This window comes from Engystomops pustulosus, chromosome 3 (genome assembly GCF_040894005.1).
Source record: "Engystomops pustulosus chromosome 3, aEngPut4.maternal, whole genome shotgun sequence".
NCBI classification, from domain to species: Eukaryota; Metazoa; Chordata; class Amphibia; order Anura; family Leptodactylidae; genus Engystomops; species Engystomops pustulosus.
The window spans coordinates 220,256,216-220,279,227 of record NC_092413.1 but is presented as its reverse complement, the minus strand read 5'-3'; the positions used below and the strand labels follow the sequence as shown (position 1 = coordinate 220,279,227).

Sequence of the window (23,012 nt, the reverse complement as noted above, 5' to 3'; positions counted from 1 at the left end):
GAATTGGAGGAGTTGTAGCAGGAGAGTTATGACCCATCCTGCTCCCTCCCCCTCCCTCTCTGTCAGTGAGGACGGACTGTGATAGGGACACAGTGGGAGACGCCATGAGGACAATCTGGAGCAGTGAGAGAGAGGGAATCTGTGTGTGTATATGTAGAGGGCAGAAACTCTCAAAGGAGGCAAGTACACAGGTGTATTACCTGCAGAGATGTGTCTAGTGGAAGAGACTTATTGAAAAGTGACCAATCCCTTTAAATTATACTTCCACTGAGGGGATTCTTCTCAAATTGTGAGCTCCTGGGTAACACCAGCACTTACTGGTTATTGATACATGTTGTCTTTTATTAAAGGAGTCTCCTTCATTTCCATGTTGTACCTGGCCGTCATGTCAGCTTCTTTCAGCCTTGACTTGTCTCTGCAGATTTAGCAACACAACATTTTTTAAGTTCCTCACTTCATCATCTTCTCCTTCACCTTCTTATTACAAACTTAGAGATCAATACTAGGTCACCACAGTAGCAAATATAGTCACAGACGGGATAGTGTGACTTCGGGGCCCCTCGCCTGGCATGCGCCCATGACTGGAGTCACAGTATTTCTCCCCTGATGTAGGAATTAGACAGAAGGAGCGACTGTGGAGCATCTCAATGCACAGAGCTAAGACAGGAGACTATGACGGGAGACGGGAGAGTATGACGGGGAGACGGGAGCTTATGACGGGGAGACGGGAGCTTATGACGGGGAGACGGGAGCTTATGACGGGGAGACGGGAGCTTATGACGGGGAGACGGGAGCTTATGACGGGGAGACGGGAGCTTATGACTGGGAGACTATGACTGGAGACGGGAGCTTATGACGGGGAGACGGGGGACTATGACGGGGAGACGGGAGCTTATGACGGGGAGACGGGAGACTATGACGGGGAGACGGGAGACTATGACGGGGAGACGGGAGCTTATGACGGGGAGACGGGAGACTATGACGGGGAGACGGGAGCTTATGACGGGGAGACGGGAGCTTATGACGGGGAGACGGGGGACTATGACGGGGAGACGGGAGCTTATGACGGGGAGACGGGAGCTTATGACGGAGAGACGGGAGACTATGACGGGGAGACGGGAGACTATGACGGGGAGACGGGAGACTATGACGGGGAGACGGGAGACTATGACGGGGAGACGGGAGCTTATGACGGGGAGACGGGAGACTATGACGGGGAGACGGGAGACTATGACGGGGAGACGGGAGCTTATGACGGGGAGACGGGAGCTTATGACGGGGAGACGGGAGCTTATGACGGGGAGACGGGAGCTTATGACTGGGAGACTATGACTGGAGACGGGAGCTTATGACGGGGAGACGGGGGACTATGACGGGGAGACGGGAGCTTATGACGGGGAGACGGGAGACTATGACGGGGAGACGGGAGACTATGACGGGGAGACGGGAGCTTATGACGGGGAGACGGGAGCTTATGACGGGGAGACGGGAGACTATGACGGGGAGACGGGAGCTTATGACGGGGAGACGGGAACGGGAGCTTATGACGGGGAGACGGGAGCTTATGACGGGGAGACGGGAGACTATGACGGGGAGACGGGAGCTTATGACTGGGAGAAGGGAGACTATGACAGGGAGACGGGAGCTTATGACGGGGAGACGGGAGCTTATGACTGGGAGACGGGAGACTATGACATGGAGACGGGAGCTTATGACGGGGAGACGGGAGACTATGACATGGAGACGGGAGCTTATGACGGGGAGACGGGAGACTATGACATGGAGACGGGAGACTATGACGGGGAGACGGGAGCTTATGACGGGGAGACGGGAGCTTATGACGGGGAGACGGGAGCTTATGACGGGGAGACGGGAGCTTATGACGGGGAGACGGGAGCTTATGACTGGGAGACGGGAGACTATGACGGGGAGACGGGAGCTTATGACTGGGAGAAGGGAGACTATGACGGGGAGACGGGAGACTATGACGGGGGAGACCGGAGCTTATGACGGGGGAGACCGGAGCTTATGACGGGGAGACGGGAGCTTATGACGGGGAGACGGGAGCTTATGACGGGGAGACGGGAGCTTATGACGGGGAGACGGGAGCTTATGACGGGGAGACGGGAGCTTATGACGGGGAGACGGGAGACTATGACGGGGAGACGGGAGCTTATGACGGGGAGACGGGAGCTTATGACGGGGAGACGGGAGACTATGACGGGGAGACGGGAGACTATGACGGGGAGACGGGAGCTTATGACGAGGGAGACGGGAGACTATGACGGGGAGACGGGAGACTATGACGGGGAGACGGGAGCTTATGACGGGGAGAAGGGAGCTTATGACGGGGAGACGGGAGCTTATGACGGGGAGAGATAATGGGGCAGATTTATCAAGCAGTCTGAAAGTCAGAATATTTCCAGTTGCCCATGGCAACCAATCACAGCTCAGCTTTCATTTCACCAGTGCTCATGAATATTTTAAAGGGGAGCTGTGATTGGTTGTCATGGGCAATTGGAAATATTCTGACTTTCAGACTGCTTGATAAATCTGCCCCAATAAATCAGTTTTTCACTCAGTTGCATTTTCCCTTTTATTCAGTGGATTTCCAGTACTTCCCAGTTTTCTCTTTGTGTATAATAATGAAGCTGCTCAGATTATATTCCAGACCCCTCCCCCCTTTATCCCCCCCCCCCTGCTATCCCCCAATTACATGCATAACCATTCACCCCAGACATGCAGCATGGGCCGGGGTCACATGTCTCGGCTCTTCCTTACTAGACCGCCAGTTGTCAGGTCAATCCCTACACAATCCCCTGCGCAGTCGCTGCCGATCCCTAATGCCCCATATACATTAATGAAGCCATAAATAATAACCTGATATTAATACAATCAACACAGGGAGATGCAGGAGCCCCTCAGCCGTATTTTTCTTTCATTTTAGGTCTATAAATATTAATCCTCTGCCTCCGATGGGTAATGAGATCCTCGATGGAAATCCTCCAGTTATTTCACACTCCTATGACTCTTAAAGGGACTGTATCAGGTCCATACCATCCGGCAGCCTTGTGCAGAGCACTTTATAAGCTTCTCAGAAATATCTTTCCTGTTTCCCAATTATTCATCATTGCAGAGAAAAATCTATTTTTATCTGTATGCAAATTAGCCTTTGGGTGCACTGGGGGCGGGGCCCTGACTACTGTTGCACTTGTTCCTTTCATTCTTCGCTACATATCACTGACCCCTATACAATGATTGACTTCCCTTCTAGAAGAAAAGGTGTTACGAGAAAAACCTGGAGCTACAGTCATTACGGCCCCGCCCCTGGTGCACCTGGATGCTAATTTGCATAAAAAACTATAAAAAAATACAAGGATAACATAAACTCTACAATTTTATTTTTAATTATTTTACTATATCCCAATATATGATCTTAAGGAATCTCTATTTTAGGCATCAGATTGTGTAGACTGCAGTACACAGACTGTCCACAGGGGGGAGTTCTATCACAGAAGCTTATGATGATTACACAGTGTATCATAATGGCGACGCAGCCTCCCTGACTGTATATTTATGGTCTCCTAGATTTTTAGTAGAATATAAAGAAAAGCATAAATCAAATTGTTCTCCCAGCGGGAAAAAAACGCCTTTCCTAGTTGTCCATGTGATCGCTGTGCTGAAGCATCATGGGATTAATGACCGCACCAAGAAATGTAACAATCAGTCTGGAGGCTCCACAGCAGGGAATCGGCCTCATTTCTGAGGCTTCTGAGGATGGGAAGAAAGTTTTGCTTCTGTTGGTTTCTCAAAGGTCAAAGTATTACGGGAAATCTTATACCGTGTCCTACAAATACCATGTAGTCACTGGGGGAGGAGCTACAACCCGTTTTGGTCCAATGTGATTTCAGATCTGATCATTCACACACGTGTAGTTCCCGATACTCAACCCAAAACGTGTTTATTTGTCTGCAGGATGAGAAGAACCAAATGATGACGACAAACGTGTGGCTGAAGCAGGTAGGAATCATGGGAAAACGTGACGGGGGTCGGAGGTCACACTAACATTTCTCCACTAGACCAGACTATGGCTGATACCACCAGTATCACGAGCTGCAGCAGCTCGGCAGAGCCGGCAGTGAGAATAGTCCTATGTGGATTTATCCGCGTGAGACTTTTTTTCAGTCTGATGTAATTTTCGTCAATGTCAAACACTTTTTTTTTTTGTATAAACTTTATTGTACCGTAGATTTGTACTTTTTATTTTCACTGTAGTATTATTTTGCGCTGTCAGGTTCTTCAGTTTTAATGTATCGATACAACCGTTTTCAAAGGTTTTTCCAGATTAATTGGGAAAAAAAAATCTCCTGGAAGTTGGGGGAAGTTCCAAAAACTGAGATGTTACAAACCTCTCCAAACCAGAAGCCACAAGGACTAGGAGCCGGCTTTTATTTATTTAAATTTTTTTTTGGCCATTACTAGGCAACATTTTGAAAGAGTCTCTTATGTATCTTCTCATCTTCCCATAAAAACAATGAAACTTGTGTCCTGTTATAGGAATGGAACGACTACAAACTGCGATGGAACCCGGCTGACTACGACAACGTCACCTCCATACGAGTCCCGTCGGAGATGATTTGGATCCCGGATATTGTCCTGTACAATAAGTAAGTGCAGAGATGTAACACAAGGACCCACTGACCATGTGACATTTGTACTTGGGGGGGGGGGGGTATATAATAGTCTACGGAAATGTGAAATTATTCTGTAGTCTCCGTTCATCACTTAGATATAATATGATTAAACTCTAGTCTGCATCTTTTGCTACTTGTCCAAAAGTTGTTATATCTCCGTTACCCTCTTCGCTGATTGGACTCTCCTGTTTACTTCCTGTTTATGGAAAAAGTATCGGATGAGGACTAAATGATTTATACTTGATGATGTATAATGTTAACTTGAAGTAGGAAAAGTCCATTTGGACATAAGGTATATACATAGGTCTGGGCTTTGCACATGAGAAGCCCTGAGCTGGCTCCTCGGGGGCGGGGCCATATTATGCTTTGTCAATTTTAAGGGGCTACATTCTCCATTCAGTACTTTTTTTGTCTAACTCAAAAGTTGGGACACCCAGGGAGCCCTCTATGCTGATTGGAGCCCTACAAGATAACCCTTTATTACTTTGTTGCAGTAGAACTTCTGGAATGTCCTAGAAACTAGAGGAGGGGTTAGAGAGGCTGCAGCAGATAGGACCTACTTTGTCCCATCGTGCTGACCAGACATTTGGGACTTACAAGGTCTTCACACCTTCAGACTAGGTTTTCTGCTGTAGAGTCTTTTGTGCATGGAGGTTTTGGGGTCTGTATATGGTGACCGCCCCCCCCCCCCCCCCCTGTGAGGAGCCTTGGGTCGGAGCTTATTGTATAATCCCATTACCCCCCCATGCACTTTGCAATGTTTTCCTATTTGAGGCGTCATGAATCACCTTCATCCATCGAATGTCACATTAATTTAGTGGTTTAATAAGTCCAGACGGCGGAGAGCGGACGTGATGCCTGTCACTTCCATTCAGCCCATGCGTTTTGCATAACAAAGCAATTATCCGGGCCGGACGCTCGCCATACGCCTCGCAGACGTAATCATCCATCACGGCATAATTGTGGTGGTGCCGGGGCACTGGTATGGGGGGAGGCAGCTGAGCAGGAGCCCATTACCTGGCACAGGAGCCACACATCAGTAATACTCTGCAGACTATCACTCATTAATGGGGGTGTAGCCTGGACCCCCACCCCCTTATAAAACATATACACCTGTCCAGTCTAACCACACACATTTTATATATATATACACATACAGTTCTACACTATATATACACTTTTACAAACATTATATACACATCAAATACATACATAGTATACATCATTTTACATACAGTATATACATACCATATACACACATATAGAGACATACAGCATATATATATATATATATATATATATATAGTATAAACACACACATATACACATCCATACATTTATACACCTGAAAGGGAACCAACGGGGTACAGCATAGGGGTGGGACACAAGTTTGATGGTCTGGATGTCAAAACAACAACTGATTTAGGGGACCAGGGAGGAGCAGGATGAAGACCCCCATCCTCCATGTCCACCGCTTGGTACGATACCCAGCCCAGACATCACAGTCCTCTCGACCAGGAGGACGAAGGAGAAGAGGGTGACATCAAGGAGAAGAACTTAATATATGGCGGACACCCAGGGGCGTAACTAGGAGAGGCAGGGCCCCATAGCAGATTTCTGCATGGGGCCCCCTTCCCTTTAAAAAAAATGAAGACACATTTGTAGGCATGTTTATACAATCACACTCATTTATACAAAAATAGATATATCTATATAGAAATGTACAAAGTTCTACAGTCGTACACCCACATTTATAGACTCAGGGTACATTTAGACGCCCGTCTATGGGGACGTATAGACGGCTGCAAATTTGCAGCTACATATTTACATCCCTATAGACGGCAATGGCGAGTCGGTGGCACGGTGCCACACATGCATTTCCGCGACATACACCGGGGAACGATAGAGGCTGCTCTATATTTCCAGGTGTCTGTGGCCGTGCGGCGCTGTTTTCTATGGAACACAGTGGTGTTCTCTCCAGCACACAGTGGTGAATGTACCCATATATACATACATACATACATGTATACACTCATACACATTTATGTAGTCATACATACATTTGTACACTCATGCATACAGTATCAACACACATATACAGTATATATATATATATATATATATATATACACGCATATACTGTATAAACATGCAGCAGATACACACACATACCATAACACCATACACACACCATAATGACACATACAGCATATACACATCATACACGCAGTACAGTATATACATGGCAATGCATGGCCACTGGCCCATTATAGGACACCTGTGATCAGGTCTGTGTCACTAGTCCTATCACCTCTACCTGTTGGAGCAGCTCACAAGGATCCCATCCCAGCCTTTATCTAGTTATTTCATACATTAATCAGTATAAAATCATCTTTTCTTTATTATGTAAATGAGGCTGGTCACATGGTCAGAGGCAGTGATGTCACCCCTGTTACCCCTCCCCTCTCCTCCCCCTGCTCATGTCTGTGTGTAATGTATAGTAAAGCATTGCTGGTGTGTGTGCTGCATCTGCTGACATGCTGCATCCTCCTAATACACATGTGTGATACACAGACATCAGCTACACAAGTGCCTGACATGTTCTCCTATAACATGTGTGACACACAGACATCAGCTACGCAAGTACCTGACGTGTTCTGCTATAACATGGCTGCAGCCTGGAGCTATTGTATCTCTCCTATTTACACACACACACAGGCTGCAGGGGGCGCCTGCTACAGGAAGCACATGGAGGAGCCGTTACATGGAGCAGCTGTCAGTCAAGGCTGTGCCTCCCACTCATGAATAAGCTGGACTAGCTTGAATATGCTAATGACTCATTGGATATTTCACAGGTCATTTGCATACAGCTTTAGGACCTCATTGCTTAGGTTTACAGGCATGTAGAGGGACAATGAAGGGATAGAGGCAATGCTCTCTAATGGCAGTTTATGAAAATATATTGAGATTAGAGGGGTTATTTTTCCTGACGGGTTCTCTTTAACATGGCGGGACCTGGCTGCCACGGTGGTACAGGGGTGAACAGGAGTGTGCCATTCATGTATTCCTATAGGTAACCCTGCTTTCCCCACAGCCTCTCTCATTGATGTCCAAGATAAAACTGTTCCCCCTCCTCCCCCCCCAGGGGACTATGGGGCCCCAGCCTCTCAGAGGTATGTGCCTAATCACTCAGGCCCCCAGCAGCTCTCACAGCGACAGGCCAGATTCTCACATATATGTCCCTGAGTAACTGCTCACCTCAGCCCCAGCTCACCAGAATAATACAGCAGCCCAGGCCACAACAAGGCCACAGCTCAGTCTGGAACAGCTCCAGCCTCTCAGCACTGCAGCCGGATGAGATAAGAAGAGGGAGGAGCATGGCCTTGGTAGCTCCACCCACTATGTCCCGGGATTCAGGAACAGCCTCCGGTCTGTGTATACAGCACTGTCATGCTGCAAAGTGCCACCTCCTGCTGCTAAAACTTCTCCACCCTCACGGACTATTCATGAGGTACATAGAAGCACAGGCGCGGGGGCGTGGCCGAGTCCCTGCTGATCGTAGCCTCCTACAGGCACCGCGGCCCGGCGATTTATAAGGGGCTACGCTCAGCAGGGACATAGGAGGATGGGTCCGGGGGCACGGAATAATACATTATGACGACTCACCCGTGTCGTGTCCACGGGCCCATTAACATGACGGGCCCCATAGCAACTGCTATGGCGGTAGTTACGCCACTGCGGACACCAAGACATAACTTTGCATGGGCCACCTGAATCCAGTGCAGGAGGACAGTACTGGACCATGGAGATGGAACTAATCATTGGACTAGCGATTTACAACATTGCCCCTGCCCCACATCATCAACTCATTTACTGCCCCACAAGGGACCCAAGTATTAAAGAGTTTATGCAAAGGATAGCAAAACTCAGCAACAAACTTGTCTCCAGCTTCCTGGTTGCTCCGGCATTAAAATAATTACCTGGTCGGAAGGAACAGGAATCAGTAGCTTTACAATGAAGCTGTGACATTGAATCACATGATCTCCCCCGCCAGTTGTATCATCATTGCATCTCGTGATTGAGTTCTGGATTCATGCTGCTGTACTGGAGACATCCAGCCCCCTCAGTCACAGTAGACATTTGGTAACACTGTATAACCTGCTGTGACTGAGGGTGCTGGATATCTTCTGTACAGTAGCACGAATCCAGCCTCCGATCACATGACACTTGGGACACTTGGGACTCTTGGGAGGCGGCGGCCATGTGACCTGGAGGCGGAGCATCATTGTAAGGTAGTGTAAAGGCTCTGCTTCCTGACCCCTAAGACCAGCTCAATTATTTTAACCCCAGAGTAACATGGAAGGGAGAACAAGTTAAATACTGAATACTCTTCTCACTGACAAGAGAGGACACTAAAATTACCCCTCAGCGCCTTGGGCAACCAAGAATCCTGAAATTAACCATCTCATTGCTCTAGACCACCAGAGATACTGCCAGTTACTGCCCACCACTACAGGTATACAAGCATTAACCCCTCCACTGCCCCTGAAGGCTTGGACTACCTCCATCAGGGCCTACAGAGGCTTAGAGGGAAATAGCTGAAAGTTACCAGCAGATTGCGGTCATGTCTGCCCCTCCATCCCCCATCGTGTTGCCCCTTGTCCTGCCCCGACCACCTGCACCTGGTGTTACCATCTTCTCTCTGCCATACTCCAGGTATTAGCATGTAATCACAGCTCCCGGCGGCTGCACTGATGGAAGACGGCTCACGCTATTTGGAAATTGATTTTACTTCCGTGTTATTTCAGAAACATCTTTGTCTCTCAAAGCAAATTGGTTAATTTTCGGAAAACCTCATTTTGTTCCTTCCGACTCCACTGTGATTTATAAATGAGCGGATCCCGTGCTGCTTCTAATAACTGGCCCAGAATAGTCCGAAATCCAAAAGAAATGAGAAGGAGCCTGGAAGAGGGGAAAAATCATTTACTGCACGCCAGAAAGCGAGACCTGGACAAAAATAATCCTCTCCATGGATCATTACACAAATATGTTGCAAAATATGTAAAAACATTGAGGCAGTAAAATGTAAAACTTATGTAAGATTATAGTGATTACTGCTTAAGACTCTTAGATACAATACACGGCTAGGTGAGCTGTGTAACTAGGCGCTGCAACAATGTATGGGAGAAAATGCTCCTGTTATTTCATGTTATGGCTCGGGACAGTAGTATCAGCTTTGTAGGGTTTTATTAGTGTTCCAAACAATAAAATATACTCAGGATTGATGTTTGTTTTATCTTCTCCTGCAGTGCGGATGGTGAGTTTGCCATCACCCACATGACTAAGGCTCACCTCTATCACACCGGGAAGGTCCAGTGGGTTCCTCCAGCCATCTACAAGAGCTCCTGCAGCATTGATGTCACCTTCTTCCCTTTTGACCAGCAGAACTGCAAAATGAAATTCGGTTCCTGGACCTATGACAAAGCCAACATCGACCTGGAGAGCATGGAGCGAAATGTGGACCTGAAGGACTACTGGGAGAGCGGGGAGTGGGCCATCGTCAACGCTGTGGGGACCTACAACTCTAAGAAGTATGACTGCTGCACTGAGATCTACCCGGACATCACCTATTACTTCATCATCAGGAGACTTCCCTTGTTCTACACCATTAATCTGATCATCCCTTGTCTTCTGATCTCCTGCCTCACCGTCTTGGTCTTCTATCTTCCTTCAGACTGTGGGGAGAAGATCACGTTGTGCATTTCGGTTCTTCTATCTCTTACCGTCTTCCTCCTGCTGATCACGGAGATCATTCCTTCCACCTCGCTGGTGATCCCGCTGATCGGGGAGTACCTGCTCTTCACCATGATCTTCGTCACGCTCTCCATAGTCATCACAGTCTTTGTGTTGAACGTCCACCACCGTTCGCCTAGTACCCACAAGATGCCGCTATGGGTACGCTCTGTCTTTTTGGACCACATACCCCGGTGGTTGTTCATGAAGAGGCCGCCAGCTCCTGTAGAGGAGATTTTTAGTCAGTACGACCCTCCAGAGCTCAAACTGAGCACCTCCAAATATTGGATGGAGACAGATGTGGACGAGAAGTGGGGGGAAGCAGAGGCTGAGGTGTCCACGTGCCACCTGCACCACATCTCCAGCCACAACCTCCAATATCGTTATGACTATAACCACCCAGTGCCTGGGGGGCAGTGCCAGACCCCTCGCCAGAGCAAAGCAGAGAATTTGGAACCGAACTTCTTGCTCTCCCCGAGCATATTAAAAGCCTTAGAAGGAGTGCACTACATAGCGGACCACCTGCGGGCCGAGGACGCCGATTTCTCGGTAAGTTGGTCTCCTGTTCTGAGCATTAGTTATGAAGATGGATGATGTATAAAAGCACAAAGCGTGGTGCAGCCACATCCAGAGATCAACACATTCTACTTGTAATTCTTGGAATTGATGGTTCTAGAATTGGGAAGTGTTGTCCTGGCCCGAGAGTGTCCCTTAGCTGTCTATAAATTACTGATCACATGTGCTCCAGACAATGGAGGTGTAAGGTGCCAACATATGTGTGTGCAGAATGCCTATCAAAAATGTCACAACCCCATACAAGAGATTTTGATACAGCAGCAGAACCAATCATACCATATAGATGCAATACCAGAACTACATTAACTAACTAGATAAAGTACCAAGAGTAATAATCATGGTGGTGGTACGTACGGGGCAGTATTATAGTAGTTATATTCTTGTACATAGGAGGCAGTATTATAGTAGTTATATTCCTGTACATAGGGGGCAGTATTATAGTAGTTATATTCTTGTACATAGGAGGCAGTATTAAAGTAGTTATATTCTTGTACATAGGGGGCAGTATTATAGTAGTTATATTCCTGTACATAGGGGCAGTATTATAGTAGTTATATTCTTGTACATAGGGGGCAGTATTATAGTAGTTATATTCCTGTACATAGGAGGCAGTATTATAGTAGTTATATTCTTGTACATAGGGGGCAGTATTAAAGTAGTTATATTCCTGTACATAGGAGGCAGTATTATAGTAGTTATATTCTTGTACATAGGGGGCAGTATTATAGTAATTATATTCTTGTACATAGGGGGCAGTATTATAGTAGTTATATTCTTGTACATAGGGGGCAGTATTATAGTAGTTATATTCTTGTACATAGGGGGCAGTATTATAGTAGTTATATTCCTGTACATAGGGGACAGTATTATAGTAGTTATATTCTTGTACATAGGGGGCAGTATTATAGTAGTTATATTCTTGTACATAGGGGGCAGTATTATAGTAATTATATTCTTGTACAAAGGGGGCAGTATTATAGTAGTTATATTCTTGTACATAGGGAGCAGTATTATAGTAGTTATATTCTTGTACATAGGGGGCAGTATTATAGTAGTTATATTCTTGTACATAGGGGGCAGTATTATAGTAATTATATTCTTGTACATAGGGGGCAGTATTATAGTAGTTATATTCCTGTACATAGGGGGCAGTATTATAGTAGTTATATTCTTGTACATAGGGGGCAGTATTATAGTAGTTATATTCCTGTACATAGGGGACAGTATTATAGTAGTTATATTCTTGTACATAGGGGGCAGTATTATAGTAGTTATATTCTTGTACATAGGGGGCAGTATTATAGTAGTTATATTCTTGTACATAGGGGGCAGTATTATAGTAGTTATATTCCTGTACATAGGGGCAGTATTATAGTAGTTATATTCTTGTACATAGAGGGCAGTATTATAGTAGTTATATTCTTGTACATAGGGGGCAGTATTATAGTAGTTATATTCTTGTACATAGGGGGCAGTATTATAGTAGTTATAGTGTTGTACATAGGGGACAGTATTATAGTAGTTATATTCTTGTACATAGGGGGCAGTATTATAGTAGTTATATTCTTGTACATAGGGGGCAGTATTATAGTAGTTCTATTCTTGCACATAGGAGGCAGTATTATAGTAGTTATATTCCTGTACATAGGGGGCAGTATTATAGTAGTTATATTCCTGTACCTAGGAGGCAGAATTATAGTAGTTATATTCCTGTACATAGGGGCAGTATTATAGTAGTTATATTCTTGTACAAAGGGGGCAGTATTATAGTAGTTATATTCTTGTACATAGGGAGCAGTATTATAGTAGTTATATTCTTGTACATAGGGGGCAGTATTATAGTAGTTATATTCTTGTACATAGGGGGCAGTATTATAGTAATTATATTCTTGTACATAGGGGGCAGTATTATAGTAGTTATATTCCTGTACATAGGGGGCAGTATTATAGTAGTTATATTCTTGTACATAGGGGGCAGTATTATAGTAGTTATATTCCTGTACATAGGGGACAGTATTATAGTAGTTATATTCTTGTACATAGGGGGCAGTATTATAGTAGTTATATTCTTGTACATAGGGGGCAGTATTATAGTAGTTATATTCTTGTACATAGGGGGCAGTATTATAGTAGTTATATTCCTGTACATAGGGGCAGTATTATAGTAGTTATATTCTTGTACATAGAGGGCAGTATTATAGTAGTTATATTCTTGTACATAGGGGGCAGTATTATAGTAGTTATATTCTTGTACATAGGGGGCAGTATTATAGTAGTTATAGTGTTGTACATAGGGGACAGTATTATAGTAGTTATATTCTTGTACATAGGGGGCAGTATTATAGTAGTTATATTCTTGTACATAGGGGGCAGTATTATAGTAGTTCTATTCTTGCACATAGGAGGCAGTATTATAGTAGTTATATTCCTGTACATAGGGGGCAGTATTATAGTAGTTATATTCCTGTACCTAGGAGGCAGAATTATAGTAGTTATATTCCTGTACATAGGGGCAGTATTATAGTAGTTATATTCTTGTACATAGGGGCAGTATTATAGTAGTTATATTCTTGTACATAGGGGGCAGTATTATAGTAGTTATATTCTTGTACATAGGGGGCAGTATTATAGTAGTTATATTCTTGTACATAGGGGGCAGTATTATAGTACTTATATTCTTGTACATAGGGGGCGGTATTACAGTAGTTATATTCCTGTACATAGGGGGCAGTATTATAGTAGTTATATTCCTGTACATAGGGGCAGTATTATAGTAGTTATAGTCTTGTACATAGGGGGCAGTATTATAGTAGTTATATTCTTGTACATAGGGGGCAGTATTATAGTAGTTATATTCTTGTACATAGGGGGCAGTATTATAGTAGTTATATTCTTGAACATAAGGGGCAGTATTATAGTAGTTATATTCTTGTACATAGGGGGCAGTATTATAGTAGTTATATTCGTGTACATAGGGGTGCAGTATTTTAGTAGTTATATTCTTGTACATAGGGGGCAGTATTATAGTAGTTATATTCTTGTACATAGGGGGCAGTATTATAGTAGTTATATTCTTGTACATAGGGGGCAGTATTATAGTAGTTATATTCGTGTACATAGGGGTGCAGTATTATAGTAGTTATATTCTTGTACATAGGGGGCAGTATTATAGTAGTTATATTCCTGTACATAGAAGGCAGTATTATAGTAGTTATATTCTTGTACATAGGGGGCAGTATTATAGTAGTTATATTCCTGTACATAGGGGCAGTATTATAGTACTTATATTCTTGTACATAGGGGGCGGTATTACAGTAGTTATATTCCTGTACATAGGGGGCAGTATTATAGTAGTTATATTCCTGTACATAGGGGGCAGTATTATAGTATTTATATTCTTGTACATAGGGGGCAGTATTATAGTAGTTATATACTTGTACATAGGGGGCAGTATTATAGTAGTTATATTCTTGTACATAGGGGTAGTATTATAGTTGTTATATTCTTGTACATAGGAGCAGTATTATAGTAGTTATATTCTTGTACATAGAGGGCAGTATTATAGTAGTTATATTCTTGTACATAGGGGGCAGTATTATAGTAGTTATATTCTTGTACATAGGGGGCAGTATTATAGTAGTTATATACTTGTACATAGGGGGCAGTATTATAGTAGTTATATACTTGTACATAGGGGGCAGTATTATAGTAGTTATATTCTTGTACATAGGGGTAGTATTATAGTAGTTATATTCTTGTACATAGGAGCAGTATTATAGTAGTTATATTCCTGTACATAGGGGGCAGTATTATAGTAGTTATATTCCTGTACATAGGGGGCAGTATTATAGTAGTTATATTCTTGTATATAGGGGGCAGTATTATAGTAGTTATTTTCTTGTACATAGGAGCAGTATTATAGTAGTTATTTTCTTGTACATAGAGGGCAGTATTATAGTAGTTATATTCTTGTACATAGGGGGCAGTATTATAGTAGTTATATTCCTGTACATAGGGGGCAGTATTATAGTAGTTATATTCCTGTACATAGGGGGCAGTATTATAGTAGTTATATACTTGTACATAGGGGGCAGTATTATAGTAGTTATATACTTGTACATAGGGGGCAGTATTATAGTAGTTATATACTTGTACATAGGGGGCAGTATTATAGTAGTTATATTCTTGTACATATGGGGCAGTATTATAGTAGTTATATACTTGTACATAGGGGGCAGTATTATAGTAGTTATATACTTATACATAGGGGGCAGTATTATAGTAGTTATATTCTTGTACATAGGAGCAGTATTATAGTAGTTATATTCCTGTACATAGGGGGCAGTATTATAGTAGTTATATTCCTGTACATAGGGGGCAGTATTATAGTAGTTATATTCTTGTATATAGGGGGCAGTATTATAGTAGTTATATTCTTGTACATCGGAGCAGTATTATAGTAGTTATATTCTTGTACATAGAGGTCAGTATTATAGTAGTTATATTCTTGTACATAGGGGGCAGTATTATAGTAGTTATATTCCTGTACATAGGGGGCAGTATTATAGTAGTTATATTCCTGTACATAGGGGGCAGTATTATAGTAGTTATATACTTGTACATAGGAGCAGTATTATAGTAGTTATATACCTGTACATAGGGGGCAGTATTATAGTAGTTATATTCCTGTACATAGGGGGCAGTATTATAGTAGTTATATTCTTGTATATAGGGGGCAGTATTATAGTAGTTATATTCTTGTACATAGGAGCAGTATTATAGTAGTTATATTCTTGTACATAGGAGCAGTATTATAGTAGTTATATTCTTGTACATAGAGGGCAGTATTATAGTAGTTATATTCTTGTACATAGAGGGCAGTATTATAGTAGTTATATTCTTGTACATAGGAGCAGTATTATAGTAGTTATATTCTTGTACATAGGAGCAGTATTATAGTAGTTATATTCTTGTACATAGAGGGCAGTATTATAGTAGTTATATTCTTGTACATAGGAGCAGTATTATAGTAGTTATATTCTTGTACATAGGAGCAGTATTATAGTAGTTATATTCTTGTACATAGAGGGCAGTATTATAGTAGTTATATTCTTGTACATAGGGGCAGTATTATAGTAGTTATATTCTTGTACATAGAAGGCAGTATTATAGTAGTCATATTCCTGTACATAGGGGGCAGTATTATAGTAGTTATATTCCTGTACATAGGGGGCAGTATTATAGTAGTTATATTCTTGTACATAGGGGGCAGTATTATAGTAGTTATATTCTTGTACATAGGGGGCAGTATTATAGTAGTTATATTCCTGTACATAGGGGGCAGTATTATAGTAGTTATATTCTTGTACATAGGGGGCAGTATTATAGTAGTTATATTCTTGTACATAGGGGGCAGTATTATAGTAGTTATATTCCTGTACATAGGGGGCAGTATTATAGTAGTTATATTCTTGTACATAGGGGGCAGTATTATAGTAGTTATATTCTTGTACATAGGGGGCAGTATTATAGTAGTTATATTCCTGTACATAGGGGGCAGTATTATAGTAGTTATATTCTTGTACATAGGGGGCAGTATTATGGTAGTTATATTCCTGTACATAGGGGGCAGTATTATAGTAGTTATATTCTTGTACATAGGGGGCAGTATTATAGTAGTTATATTCTTGTACATAGGGGGCAGTATTATAGTAGTTATATCCCTGTACATAGGAGGCAGTATTATAGTAGTTATATCCCTGTACATAGGAGGCAGTATTATAGTAGTTATATTCCTGTACATAGGGGGCAGTATTATAGTAGTTATATTCTTGTACATAGGGGGCGGTATTATATTAGTTATATTCCTGTACATAGGGGGCGGTATTATAGTAGTCATATTCTTGTACATAAGGGGCAGTATTATAGTAGTTATATTCCAGTACATAGGGGGCAGTATTATAGTAGTTATATTCCTGTACATAGGGGGCAGTATTATAGTAGTTATATTCCTGTACATAGGGGGCAGTATTATAGTAGTTATATTCCTGTACATAGGGGCAGTATTATAGTGGTTATATTCTTGTACATAGGGGGCAGTATTATAGTAGTTATATTCCTGTACATAGGGGGCAGTATTATAGTAGTTATATTCCTGTACATAGGGGGCAGTATTATAGCAGTTATATTCCTGTACATAGGGGCAGTATTATAGTTGTTATATTCTTGTACATAGGGGGCAGTATTATAGTAGTTATATTCCTGTACATAGGGGGCAGTATTATAGCAGTTATATTCTTGTACATAGGGGGTAGTATTATAGTAGTTATATTCCTGTACATAGGGGGCAGTATTATAGTAGTTATATTCTTGTACATAGGGGGCAGCATTATAGTAGTTATATTCTTGTACATAGGAGGCAGTATTATAGTAGTTATATTCTTGTACATAGGGGGCAGTATTATAGTAGTTGTATTCTTGTACATAGGGGGCAGTATTATAGTAGTTATATTCCTGTACATAGGGGGCAGTATTATAGTAGCTATATTCTTGTACATAGGGGGCAGTATTATAGTAGTTATATTCTTGTACATAGGGGGCAGTATTATAGTAGTTATATTCTTGTACATAGGGGGCAGTATTATAGTAGTTATATTCTTGTACATAGGGGGCAGTATTATAGTAGTTATATTCTTGTACATAGGGGGCAGTATTATAGTAGTTATATTCCTGTACATAGGGGGCAGTATTATAGTAGTTATATTCCTGTACATAGGGGCAGTATTATAGTAGTTATATTCCTGTACATAGGGGGCAGTATTATAGTAGTTATATTCCTGTACATAGGGGGCAGTATTATAGTAGCTATATTCTTGTACATAGGGGGCAGTATTATAGTAGTTATATTCTTGTACATAGGGGGCAGTATTATAGTAGTTATATTCTTGTACATAGGGGGCAGTATTATAGTAGTTATATTCTTGTACATAGGGGGCAGTATTATAGTAGTTATATTCCTGTACATAGGGGGCAGTATTATAGTAGTTATATTCCTGTACATAGGGGGCAGTATTATAGTAGCTATATTCTTGTACATAGGGGGCAGTATTATAGTAGTTATATTCCTGTACATAGGGGGCAGTATTATAGTAGTTATATTCCTGTACATAGGGGGCAGTATTATAGTAGTTATATTCTTGTACATAGGGGGCAGTATTATAGTAGTTATATTCTTGTACATAGGGGGCAGTATTATAGTAGTTATATTCTTGTACATAGGGGCAGTATTATAGTAGTTATATTCTTGTACATAGGGGGCAGTATTATAGTAGTTATATTCCTGTACATAGGGGGCAGTATTATAGTAGTTATATTCCTGTACATAGGGGGCAGTATTATAGTAGCTATATTCTTGTACATGGGGGCAGTATTATAGTAGTTATATTCCTGTACATAGGGGGCAGTATTATAGTAGTTATATTCCTGTACATAGGGGGCAGTATTATAGTAGTTATATTCTTGTACATAGGGGGCAGTATTATAGTAGTTATATTCTTGTACATAGGGGGCAGTATTATAGTAGTTATATTCTTGTACATAGGGGCAGTATTATAGTAGTTATATTCTTGTACATAGGGGGCAGTATTATAGTAGTTATATTCTTGTACATAGGGGGCAGTATTATAGTAGTTATATTCTTGTACATAGGGGGCAGTATTATAGTAGTTATATTCTTGTACATAGGGGGCAGTATTATAGTATTTTTATGATTGTTCTTAACATTTCTCTCTCTCATCAGGTAAAAGAAGACTGGAAATATGTAGCGATGGTTATTGATCGGATTTTCCTCTGGATGTTTATTATCGTGTGTTTGTTGGGGACGATTGGTTTGTTCCTTCCTCCTTTCCTGGCCGGGATGATTTAGGACTTTTTGTGTTACATATTTTGGGGACTCGCTATTCACATCTCAGGCTTCAGGACTTCTGCGGGGGACATTTGCTCATTAATAATAATTGGTTGCGATTAATATCGGGTGTTTCCCGGTTTCTTCTATTCCTGAGGTCGGTCGTGGATTCGGATGCATGATCATTACTGCCGGGTGGATGTAGGGTTCCCCTTTATGCCTTCTGCTTCCTGCGTTGCCATGTATTACCTGCACCCCCTAATATAATTACTACAAGAAACATATAATATAATACCGCCATATGGTGACCTCAGAAAGCTCCACTGTCCTACAGAACTTTGAAATCATTATTTTAGTGGACAATAAATTACAGAATTATCTGTAATAAATTCTGCATCGCTGGAAGACGGCGCCGCAATGGATAATGTCACATACAGGGGGCAGCACTGAGCCACAGGAGGGGAAATAAAGATATTTTACAATGAAATTCTGAGTTTTTCTTCATCCATAATGGGGGATGTGTAGATGACACTGTTATGGGGGGATGTGTAGATGACACTGTTATGGGGGATGTGTAGATGACACTGTTATGGGGGGATGTGTAGGTGACACTGTTATGGGGGGATGTGTAGGTGACACTGTTATGGGGGATGTGTAGATGACACTGTTATGGGGGATGTGTAGGTGACACTGTTATGGGGGGATGTGTAGATGACACTGTTATGGGGGGATGTGTAGGTGACACTGTTATGGGGGGATGTGTAGATGACACTGTTATGGGGGGATGTGTAGGTGACACTGTTATGGGGGGATGTGTAGGTGACACTGTTATGGGGGATGTGTAGATGACACTGTTATGGGGGATGTGGAGGTGACACTGTTATGGGGGATGTGTAGGTGACACTGTTATGGGGGGATGTGTAGGTGACACTGTTATGGGGGGATGTGTAGATGACACTGTTATGGGGGATGTGTAGGTGACACTGTTATGGGGGGGATGTGTAGATGACACTGTTATGGGGGATGTGTAGATGACACTGTTATGGGGGATGTGTAGGTGACACTGTTATGGGGGATGTGTAGGTGACACTGTTATGGGGGGGATGTGTAGGTGACACTGTTATGGGGGATGTGTAGATGACACTGTTATGGGGGATGTGTAGGTGACACTGTTATGGGGGGATGTGTAGGTGACACTGTTATGGGGGGATGTGTAGATGACACTGTTATGGGGGATGTGTAGGTGACACTGTTATGGGGGATGTGTAGATGACACTGTTATGGGGGGATGTGTAGGTGACACTGTTATGGGGGGATGTGTAGGTGACACTGTTATGGGGGATGTGTAGGTGACACTGTTATGGGGGGATGTGTAGGTGACACTGTTATGGGGGGATGTGTAGGTGACACTGTTATGGGGGGATGTGTAGATGACACTGTTATGGGGGATGTGTAGGTGACACTGTTATGGGGGGATGTGTATATGACACTGTTATGGGGGGATGTGTAGGTGACACTGTTATGGGGGGATGTGTAGGTGACACTGTTATGGGGGATGTGTAGATGACACTGTTATGGGGGGATGTGTAGGTGACACTGTTATGGGGGATGTGTAGGTGACACTGTTATGGGGGGATGTGTAGGTGACACTGTTATGGGGGATGTGTAGGTGACACTGTTATGGGGGATGTGTAGGTGACACTGTTATGGGGGGATGTGTAGGTGACACTGTTATGGGGGATGTGTAGATGACACTGTTATGGGGGATGTGTAGGTGACACTGTTATGGGGGATGTGTAGGTGACACTGTTATGGGGGATGTGTAGGTGACACTGTTATGGGGGATGTGTAGGTGACACTGTTATGGGGGGATGTGTAGGTGACACTGTTATGGGGGATGTGTAGATGACACTGTTATGGGGGATGTGTAGGTGACACTGTTATGGGGGATGTGTAGGTGACACTGTTATGGGGGGATGTGTAGGTGACACTGTTATGGGGGGATGTGTAGGTGACACTGTTATGGGGGGATGTGTAGGTGACACTGTTATGGGGGATGTGTAGGTGACACTGTTATGGGGGATGTGTAGGTGACACTGTTATGGGGGGATGTGTAGGTGACACTGTTATGGGGGATGTGTAGGTGACACTGTTATGGGGGATGTGTAGGTGACACTGTTATGGGGGATGTGTAGATGACACTGTTATGGGGGGGATGTGTAGGTGACACTGTTATGGGGGATGTGTAGATGACACTGTTATGGGGGATGTGTAGATGACACTGTTATGGGGGATGTGTAGATGACACTGTTATGGGGGGGATGTGTAGGTGACACTGTTATGGGGGAGGTGTAGATGACACTGTTATGGGGGATGTGTAGGTGACACTGTTATAGGGGGATGTGTAGATGACACTGTTATAGGGGGATGTGTAGATGACACTGTTATGGGGGATGTGTAGATGACACTGTTATGGGGGATGTGTAGATGACACTGTTATGGGGGGGATGTGTAGATGACACTGTTATGGGGGATGTGTAGATGACACTGTTATGGGGGATGTGTAGATGACACTGTTATGGGGGATGTGTAGATGACACTGTTATGGGGGATGTGTAGGTGACACTGTTATGGGGGATGTGTAGGTGACACTGTTATGGGGGATGTGTAGATGACACTGTTATGGGGGATGTGTAGATGACACTGTTATGGGGGATGTGTAGGTGACACTGTTATGGGGGGATGTGTAGATGACACTGTTATGGGGGGATGTGTAGATGACACTGTTATGGGGGATGTGTAGATGACACTGTTATGGGGGATGTGTAGATGACACTGTTATGGGGGGATGTGTAGGTGACACTGTTATGGGGGATGTGTAGATGACACTGTTATGGGGGATGTGTAGATGACACTGTTATGGGGGATGTGTAGATGACACTGTTATGGGGGATGTGTAGATGACACTGTTATGGGGGATATGTAGGTGACACTGTTATGGGGGATGTGTAGATGACACTGTTATGGGGGATGTGTAGATGACACTGTTATGGGGGGATGTGTAGGTGACACTGTTATGGGGGGATGTGTAGATGACACTGTTATGGGGGATGTGTAGATGACACTGTTATGGGGGATGTGTAGGTGACACTGTTATGGGGGGGATGTGTAGGTGACACTGTTATGGGGGGGTGTAGGTGACACTGTTATGGGGGGATGTGTAGATGACACTGTTATGGGGGATGTGTAGGTGACACTGTTATGGGGGAGGTGTAGATGACACTGTTATGGGGGATGTGTAGGTGACACTGTTATGGGGGATGTGTAGGTGACACTGTTATGGGGGGATGTGTAGGTGACACTGTTATGGGGGGATGTGTAGATGACACTGTTATGGGGGATGTGTAGGTGACACTGTTATGGGGGGATGTGTAGGTGACACTGTTATGGGGGATGTGTAGGTGACACTGTTATGGGGGAGGTGTAGATGACACTGTTATGGGGGATGTGTAGGTGACACTGTTATGGGGGATGTGTAGGTGACACTGTTATGGGGGGATGTGTAGGTGACACTGTTATGGGGGGATGTGTAGATGACACTGTTATGGGGGGATGTGTAGGTGACACTGTTATGGGGGAGGTGTAGATGACACTGTTATGGGGGATGTGTAGGTGACACTGTTATGGGGGATGTGTAGGTGACACTGTTATGGGGGGATGTGTAGGTGACACTGTTATGGGGGGATGTGTAGGTGACACTGTTATGGGGGGATGTGTAGATGACACTGTTATGGGGGAATGTGTAGGTGACACTGTTATGGGGGATGTGTATGTGACACTGTTATGGGGGGATGTGTAGGTGACACTGTTATGGGGGATGTGTAGATGACACTGTTATGGGGGGATGTGTAGGTGACACTGTTATGGGGGATGTGTAGGTGACACTGTTATGGGGGGATGTGTAGATGACACTGTTATGGGGGGATGTGTAGGTGACACTGTTATGGGGGGATGTGTAGATGACACTGTTATGGGGGAATGTGTAG

The 23,012-nt window shown here is 43.3% G+C and overlaps 1 protein-coding gene across 2 annotated transcripts in view; it reads left to right on the top strand.

Annotated features, from left to right (window-relative positions):
- The window catches only part of CHRNA2 (cholinergic receptor nicotinic alpha 2 subunit), a 56,854-nt gene extending 37,407 nt beyond the window's left edge, over nt 1-19,447 (top strand). For both annotated transcript variants that reach the window (XM_072143877.1, XM_072143876.1), the window contains exons 5-8: nt 3,976-4,020; nt 4,558-4,667; nt 10,004-11,036; nt 18,862-19,447. In XM_072143877.1, the coding sequence (XP_071999978.1) occupies nt 3,976-4,020; nt 4,558-4,667; nt 10,004-11,036; nt 18,862-18,987 (1,314 nt within the window). In that variant the 3' untranslated portion in view covers nt 18,988-19,447. The remainder of the gene's footprint in view (nt 1-3,975; nt 4,021-4,557; nt 4,668-10,003; nt 11,037-18,861) is intronic.
- Nucleotides 19,448-23,012: the final 3,565 nt, after the last annotated feature.